An 8,888-nucleotide genomic window follows, 5' to 3' on the forward strand; every position below is an offset into this window, starting at 1 on the left:
AACGCTTCGAAGCGTTTGAGCGACCAATCAGAAGGAAGAATTTTACGAATTGACTAATCAAAGAATGCTTCGAAGCGTTTGTAGCGTCAAGTGGACCGCAGCCCATAGTGTCTCTATTCGAACGCAGCCCTAGATGCAAAACGCGACTATTTCAAATTTATGCATTTGTATAAACGTACTTTATTTGGGAAAATGAAGTCGTCAAGTACGTAAATAAATATTTTTTAATTATAATTAGTTTATTTATGTGCAAAAAATATGTACATAATGCTTAATTTATGTATTATTTAATTTAATACGGGTTTATTTGTTGTAGAAATTTAATGCATGAAAGTGCACGAAGAGTACATGTAAGTACAGTTTAAAAGATGAACCACCATGCTTGAAATCGTGTACTATGCATTTCCACCATATTGACGCAACATTTCAAAAATCAATTGAGGTACTTTATAAATCTAATGATTTTAGTGAATTTCAGCGTGGATCTCAACATGGATCTCAACGTGGATTTCAACGTAAATTTCAACGTGGATTTCAACAACGTGGATTTCAATGTAGATTTCAATGTGGATTTCAACATGGATTTCAACCTGAATTTCAATGCGGATTCAATCTGTGTGGTTCCACATACTCTCAAAAAAAGCTCTTAGGTTTTTCTCTGATACATGTTATCTGCATTTTATGTACTTTCGATGTTTAAATATGAATTAAGTAGTAATTTAGTTATAAAATGGAGTAGATCCGAAGACAGAAAACGATACGTGTGTGACAAATCGAAAATACAAATATCAAAGTTGCCACAGAAAATAAATTTTAAAATTCCCTGACTTTTCCAGGTTTTCCGGATGCATAAAAATGGAAAATTTTCCATAAAATAGGTAAATTTTTACATTTAGAAGCAAAAACTTTAGGAAATCTAGCCTATATTAAAAACAACATAAAAGGAGCTCAGTAAAATAGACATAATAAAATTTTTAGTGCAAATTCAACTAAAATGTAAAGTCAACTAAAAATAAATTTATATTGGGAAAAAGAATGCAATTATGACAAGAAAAGGCGATTAAATATTTAACTATAAACGTCAGAGAATAACACTTAAAAAATTATAACAATTATTCTGAATAGGAACAGTTTAAGGGAATTGTGAGCAAAGTTCAAAATTCTAGTCTCTTACATTTCCCCTGACTTCCTAGTTTTTCCGATTTTCCCAGGTCTGCGGCAACCCTGATATGTTATCTTTCTCTTCGGGAAATTCCAAAACAAATGAACATGCAGCTGCAAATAAGCCTGAAATAATCCAAATGCTTCGGTTATAACGTTATAACGGTGAGTCTAAATTTAACTTCTCGTCGTTAAAACCCTTCCTATTCGCTCGTAATAAAAGTAATAAGTTCGAGTTAATTAGTACTTATATGTATTACATCGATAAAACGTAAGCAAAACTAACTACGTAGCATTGCTGATTTTTTCCTCTTTTATTTTAATTTTTGAAATCGACTTTTCGGTTAGCCGGGGTTGAGACCTTAATAAGGATTCTCGAAAAATGTTACATATACTAGAGAAATATATATGTACGTAACGTATGCTCTAGATAATACTTTTTGTACGTCATGCATTGTCATATGCGATATTTTTCGAGAATTTTCGGACAGTTGGCCCCTGTTTCACGCGGTGTCGAGATATTTCACGATTTTCATGCGTCTGACATCGTTTAAATCTCTATAAATAAATGAATTCATTTGGATTGTTTACAACAATCTAAAAATACATTTCTGACATAACAAGGGCAAATGTAATCTAGTTGGGACGTCAAGAATTGACCGTGCGTTTGATGCGCATTTGTTGATTACTCCGTACTCCACTCAAGCTTTTGTTGCCTAACCTCAATACTGTACTACATACTGGTGCTTCAGATAAAATTATCTGACGCAATCTGACTTTGATAAGTATGGGTTTATTCATATATAATTGTTGTAAGCGTAATTTCAGTATTTCACGATTGCTAAAATCAGTGGCTTATCAGTGGCAGTTTATACTGTGATTTTAGTCAGCGACTTATTTTACATTTGACTGATTTGACTTAAATACGAAAATCGCGACGATGCAGTTTATTTATCGTGTTCTAGGTCACAAGTCGCAGACTAAACGGTGTCAACTAGGTCAGTAGTATAAATTCAAGCAACAGGATTATGTATTATGGAATTATTCAAAATGGACTTTGATTGGAATTATTCCGTTTTCTGTAGAATACAACACAAATTTAGGGAGTAATTGAATAATTTTAATCGGAATCCATTTAGAATAATTCCATAATATGTACCCAGATATCAAAGTATTTGGAATCATTGATAGAAACGTACAAATTTATCTTATGCCTGTTTTTTTTTTTCAGCTGAATTTTTGCATAATTCATCTTTCCTCTTTTTCTCTCTACATTGGAGAAAAAAAAAGAAAAACGATGCAAGAAATTCAGCTAAAAGGAATAGCCTCTTACAATATTAATTGCTTCATTCATTTTTTGTTATTAATAATGTATTACTGATATTACAGGAAAGTAATTAATTTCTGCAGTCTAGACGTTTTCTTGCTGATATATAATTGTTGTGCAAAGTTGACCAGCAATTTTAATCGGGTGATCAAAATATGGCTCATCCAATTTTGCCTAATGATCCTAAAGCAGAAGAAATCACTGAGGGAAAGAATGAACCTACATTTAAGTTGGACGAACCTGTTACTACGGTTCTAAATGTAAATCCACTGACTAACGATGAGGAAGACAGCCTTTCTTTTGTAGTGCTTGGTCGAGATTCAGTAGAGGCTCAAGCTTCCTTATTAGCTTCGTATACCGATCTTCAACAGAAGAGCATGTCAATTGTATATGCATCTCAATTTTACTTTATCTCACGATTGACCATTTACTTTAAGATAGAAAATAAATGTCTTTTTCTATACAGGATTATAAGTCAATGGTGTCATCAATGACCGTAACTGCAATGCAACACAGATTAGCAGAAGTGTTGCAAGAAAATGTGAAATTGAAGGAAACTTTAAGACAGAACAATGAATCCATGAAACAACAGTTTAATACTCTGGCAATGTGGCAGGAGGAAGTGACAGAAGTTCATCTGAGTCACAAGCAAAAATTTGCAGAAACTAAAGAACTTATCAATCATCTGAAAAAGGAAAATGCAGAGCTAAAATATAAATTCTTGCGCTTACAATATTTTGAAGATGTGGACTGTAAGGTATATATACACAGAAAAATACTATACATAAGTAATAATTATATTTTTCAAGTATTTCAAAGGTTCATATATCCGCAAATCTATCATAAGTTTAATTAAAAATTATTCAAAATTATTCAAATCAGTCAAATTATTCAAAATATTTTCTGAATTCTAGTAAGTTTAATACTTTAATCAAGATTATTTAATTAAAACAAATTCGATTTGCTTGTTTTTATCGATTATACAATGTCGCTATTTCAATCAATTTTAATATTTTTCAAAAGAAAATTAATTCTTATTTTAAGTACAATACTAATGAGTGTAAAATTAATTTGTATTTAATTAGTCAAAATAGTAAAATAGCGCTTCAAGATTCGTGACAAGTATATTTTGAGATTAACAAGAAAATATATTCTTTATCAAGAATAACTGTTATTTAAAAGGAACAAAATAAATTGAGTAATTATTTTTCTTAGCAATAGAATAATATTTTTATATGTGTAGAGATGTAATATATGATATATATATATATGTATCCTACATAATTCTATCCTTCATTTAATTTTTTTCAGATTATTAGTTCTGTTTCTGAGACTTGTGTCAATATTCTTTCTAGCAAGCAAAAAGAATCCTTTTTCTTATCACCCAAGGATATACTCGAAATTGTATCTGTAATGTCAAAATTAACAATTGAAGGTTGTAAAAAATGTATAACATCTATAATATCAGAGAAATTTGATGATAAAGAGAAATTACAACAAAAATTGCAGCAATTAGAAACGGAAAAAGAATTAGAATCGGCAATGATAGAGAACAAAATAAATTACAAACTTTACAGTGATGTAGAGACCACAGAAAGTTCGAAATGTTCGAAGGCATACTCTGAAAAGGATCAGGAAATTGCTTGCTTAAAAGAATCTAATGCTCTACTTGAACAGAAGTTGCAATGTGTACGTTTCTTTAAAAAGTTTGCTAAATATCTTAACAATTAAATTCAGAGATAAAATCGAATTATCTTTTAAATTTTGCAGATTCTTACTCCTGTTAAACAAGATTCATTGGAAACGTCCAGTTTAAGTCATCAAAAATTCGTACAAAATGTAAAGCAGTATAATGATATGCTACAAGAATTAACTAAATGTTTTGTAGAACAAGTAGGACGTTTTGCTGCCTTAGAAAAAAATTTAAAGAAAATTACGGATATACTTAGACTTGACGACAATAAAATGCAGTGTGAAGAGGAATTATACCAGTATTACAAAGAATTAACTGATGAGCAAATAAAAATTATTACTGATAAGCAGACGCTAATAAAATCACAAAACCAATTCCAAATGATATTCTCTGATTACAACTCTGTTCTATATGAATTGCAAGTAATGCTCGATGAAAACGCGAAATTAAACATTTTAAAGGATAATAGTGCTCGCGAAAATTTAGAAACATCAGAGCAACTGGAACGTGACAAGCAATCATTGGAACAGGAAAAGAAAATTTTCGATCAAGAAAAGGACAATCTAAAAAATGAAAAAGAATCCTTCGAAAGCCAGAAAAAGAGCTTGGACATGGAACGTGTATTATTACAAGACGAGAAAAAACTTTTAGAGCAGGAAAAAATCAGTTTAAATGAAGAAAAAATGTCACTTGATCATCAGAGTCAGTTATATGAAGACTGCGAAAGAGATCTACACAATGAAAAAAAAATATTGCAAGCTCATAATGAACAATTGCTGAGTGAAACATGTAGCTTGCGACAACAAATTGACGAGAAAGATGCGCAATTTAAAAAGTTAATAGAACAGTTTGCGCAAAGCGTGAGTGAAATTTTTCTTAATATAAACTAACATGGCTTATATAATTTAATTTAAAATATTTGTGTAAATTCTATATCAATTTTATATCATATCTTAAATTTGATTATTTTTATTAACATTACTATTTTTATAATTATTTTATTACTGTTTTTTTGTAGACGGAAGAGATACATTTATTAAGATCACAATTATCACTTTACGAAGAAGACTTTCAACAAGAGAAAAAACTGAAAGAAGCATTGTTGGAAGAAAAGAGTAAATTGGACACGGAATTGCTGAAGCAAATAGAGTTTAACAAACAGTTACAAGAATCTAACAGTGTTAAGTTAGGACACACATTTGAAGATCGAGTAAGTAATTCTTTAAATTCATTATACCGTGACGTTTTATCTAAAAATAAAAATGACTGTTTCCTGCTTTTTATTACCATTAGAGCAGTGACAAATACAATAGGCATGCAAGAGGCGGCAACGCCACTGTACGAGATAAGCGGACGAATAATCGAAATTATTTTCGCTTATTTTCAATGAAATAGTGAATAATACATATTCATTCAAATATTCAAATTCCTTTCGGAATTGGTATACATGCAGACATAAATAAGTTTTATTTCTATCGTACTGTAGTTTCTTCTCTGTAGTTCTGTAGTTGTATGCAACGCTTTCGGTGTATCGTATAGTTGGCATTGCTAAGTTGGTTGTTTTAATCCTGGATTATTCTCTTTCGTTTACTTCTCATTCTCTCTGTCCTTTCAAGGATACAAATGCGCTTTTTACTGGGTTATTGTAAGCTACATGTACTTACAATATTGCTGAAAGTAATTAGTATACTGTTATATCTATGTTTTAGTAGATATAACAAATTTTAAAATCTTTATAAATTTTTTCTCAAAGTTTGCTTATAATTATAATATAATTTTAATGTTGATTCTTCTTTCTTTAATGTTAAATCTATTCATATAAATGTAGTATTTTAATTTTTTTAATTAGAATATATTTTACATAATTGTTTATAAATGTTCCTTGATTATTCTGAGGAATGTGGTTATTATTATACTGTACTATAAACAGACATTGATAATAATCCAGGATTCAAGTTCAGTACTTTTTTCAAATGGCATTTTGCATTGATATTGGATAATGGTAAATTGCAGAATGTAAAGAAATTAATTATTGCATATATAATATGCATTTTAATATAATGGTGAGAACAAGAATTTTAATACGTGACTCCTATTTTTATTTTCTCATTATATCAGCGTTATTCAATTGTTGTTTAATTGTATACGATTATTTTATTTTATTGCTTATAAGATACACGAAATGGCATACATTGGATACGCGAACAGAATCTACAGAAACTGCTCGACATTTGTCACAGCCCTATACACTTTTTTGCTCTTATTTAAATGATCGATTCAATGTGCTTCTTAATGTGCGATGTGATATCGCACAATAAAATACTGAACATAACATTATATGTTATAAGTTTATTTTTAATCAAAGTAACTGAATACATTATACTGAAAACAATTGTGTTACAAATCTAAACTAATATATATCAACTTGATTGCAGAGCTTGATACATAGACAATGTCCAAAATGCTTTATGATATGTCGAAATTCGTCAGATGTGTTAAAGCATATTAGCACATGCGAATATTCTTTAACTTAATAGAACATAAATTCATAAAAAATCATGTAAGTAAGTATGTACATTCTCATAAAAAAAGAGTAACTTCATATTATTCATGTACTGATATGTGGTACCTCTTATATTGTAATATTCCTATAATTTCTCTTAATATAAGAATAATTTTACGTAGTGAACGGCTTCTAAAATGCAAGAAATATATAATATTTAATACTTAATACTTAACTTTATGTGTATACTTATATACTAATTATAATGATGTTAAAAACGCGTTTTAAATCTAGTTTTAATAAGACTGAATAACACATAATACATATAAAAATTTTATTTTTTTAAATATTCATTTGTAATTAGGGTTAATATAGGAATATAATTCGAAAATGTATTGAGATATTTTTCGATGTTTCTCGTTCGACATCAGTTATCTCTATTTTAATATTTGATGTACTTTGGAAGTGCCAAAGAAAAGTTTTTTTAAACAAAATACTATTACAACGACACGTGTAATTAAAATCTAAATTTTACTCCGGAATATTAATTTTACATTATCTTTGTACATCGCACACGCACCTGTACGCAACTGTTAGCTACCTCATGTAATAGTACTGTGAGTAAGCAATAAATAGTTTTGAAGAAAACGTGCTCTTAATGAAAATGAAACTATTCTTTCAAAGCACCTATAACATATCTGCGCATAACTATGTTAAATGTAGCTAATGATGGGTATATGTACACCAAGCACGTTTCGCTCGAATACATCTATACTGGATCTACTACAAATACATTTAAGAGAAAATATCCTCGTCCCTAGTTCTTATTTATTTCCACTGCCTCCGGAACGCGTTCACATGCGATAACAAAGACGAGGCTGGGTGATGCGACTTGGACCATGGTCACTGTAGCTCCGCTCCAAGTCCCTCGTAGCGAAGAGGGAGGGGCAGAAGAAAAAGAGGTGATGCCTGACCTTGGCTGGAGGAGCCGCGGTCAACGATTCTTTCCCGCGTGCCGGTCGGAGAAGACGCATGTCTTTTTGCGCTATACGATCATCGCATGCACTCGCCATCCCTCCACCTTTTCACAAATCGGTCGGGACCGATCGCGGAGGGACACATCACGACGACGACAGCGGCGGCAGTTGCGACGACGAGTCTGCTCAAGGCAGGCCGGTCGCACGTCCTTACCAATTTTTTACAACCGACGAGCGCACATCCGTTTAATGCACTCGTGGGGATACCCCGTCGAGTTCGTGATCCTCGTAAGTGGACAGAATGCGATCGAGTACTTCCCCGGATACTTCCAGCTGGTAGTCATGGGTGGAGTGACTGCATAAAAATAAATGAATTCGAAAGAGAAAAACTAGTTAAAATGAACTAGTATGATTTTTGTACAATTAAAAAAGTTTCGAGAAATATCGCTTATTTGCTACAATTTAAAAATTATTTTTAAATGCAAAAAAGAGTAAAGAAAAAAAAAGAACATATTTTTATTTCTCTGTAATCAGTTATTACACAAATTACGTTTTAAAATTAATATTGCAAGATTTTAATTATTTAAAATATTTAAACTTATTTTCTCTAAAAACTGTTTTTTTTTTACTATTTTTACTTTGTTTTTTTGTACTATTGTTATGACAAATGAGCGATATGAACTTAGGATCTTTATAAATTCGTTAATTAAGCTTTATATTGAAACTGGATGTTTCTTGCAAAATATATATAACAAAAATTCAAACTGTTTATGTTTTATTTTCAAAGCTTTAATAATTCAATTTTATTTCCAAATTTCTGCTAATTTATTTTATGAAGTTTCGAAAAATATGGAGATTGTTGTAGAAAAAAAATGTGCAGTTATGAATCGGATGCTAATTGCAGAGACAAATGATCAGTACGAGAAATCACCACTTAATGGATGACTGATGGGTTAATAAGTAGACGATCAGCGGTGCACTCCTGTCTCTTAGGATACCTTCTAATTTACATTCCCTCGGTGATGGAAAAGAGCAGCACGCGTTCATTAATTAAAGTGACGAGCGGAAATGCGGGCGACGGCAGCATCTTTTAATGGCGCAGCATCCAGGGAATCAATAATATCTCCCGTAGTTGCAAGATATGCATAGAAATTTTTCCTTATAAGACCGGTTGATCAAGATTCAATTAAGTCTCCCCACTCGAATTGATCTTATTAGCATACGAGG

The 8,888-nt window shown here is 31.0% G+C and overlaps 1 protein-coding gene across 3 annotated transcripts; it reads left to right on the forward strand.

Moving 5' to 3' along the window:
- The first annotated feature begins 1,253 nt into the window (after positions 1 to 1,253).
- On the forward strand, positions 1,254 to 6,715 carry LOC108726246 (optineurin). Of its 3 annotated transcripts, none has more exons than XM_018453700.1 (7): positions 1,254 to 1,326; positions 2,551 to 2,874; positions 2,955 to 3,245; positions 3,800 to 4,177; positions 4,259 to 5,041; positions 5,200 to 5,391; positions 6,617 to 6,715. In XM_018453700.1, exons 2-7 carry the CDS (start codon positions 2,644 to 2,646, stop codon positions 6,713 to 6,715), a joined length of 1,974 nt encoding a protein of 657 aa, XP_018309202.1. In that variant the 5' UTR covers positions 1,254 to 1,326; positions 2,551 to 2,643. The 3 variants fall into 3 exon arrangements, with proteins under 3 accessions (XP_018309202.1, XP_018309199.1, XP_018309200.1); XM_018453697.1 differs by lacking the exon at positions 6,617 to 6,715 and adding an exon at positions 5,475 to 5,774; XM_018453698.1 differs by lacking the exons at positions 1,254 to 1,326; positions 6,617 to 6,715 and adding exons at positions 1,963 to 2,159; positions 5,475 to 5,774.
- The last annotated feature ends 2,173 nt before the right edge of the window (positions 6,716 to 8,888 follow it).

Source organism: Mycetomoellerius zeteki, unplaced genomic scaffold (assembly GCF_001594055.1).
Source record: "Mycetomoellerius zeteki isolate Tzet28-1 unplaced genomic scaffold, Tzet1.0 scaffold407, whole genome shotgun sequence".
Classification (NCBI taxonomy): Eukaryota; Metazoa; Arthropoda; class Insecta; order Hymenoptera; family Formicidae; genus Mycetomoellerius; species Mycetomoellerius zeteki.

What these genes read in the sequence shown, in the direction of transcription:
- LOC108726246 (XM_018453697.1), top strand. Translation starts at nt 2,644, where the DNA reads ATGGCTCATCCAATTTTGCCTAATGATCCTAAAGCAGAAGAAATCACT. An exon ending in AACAGAAGAGCATGTCAATT is followed by an intron (nt 2,875 to 2,954) that starts GTATATGCATCT and finishes TTTTCTATACAG; the next exon opens with GATTATAAGTCAATGGTGTC. An exon ending in TTGAACAGAAGTTGCAATGT is followed by an intron (nt 4,178 to 4,258) that starts GTACGTTTCTTT and finishes TAAATTTTGCAG; the next exon opens with ATTCTTACTCCTGTTAAACA.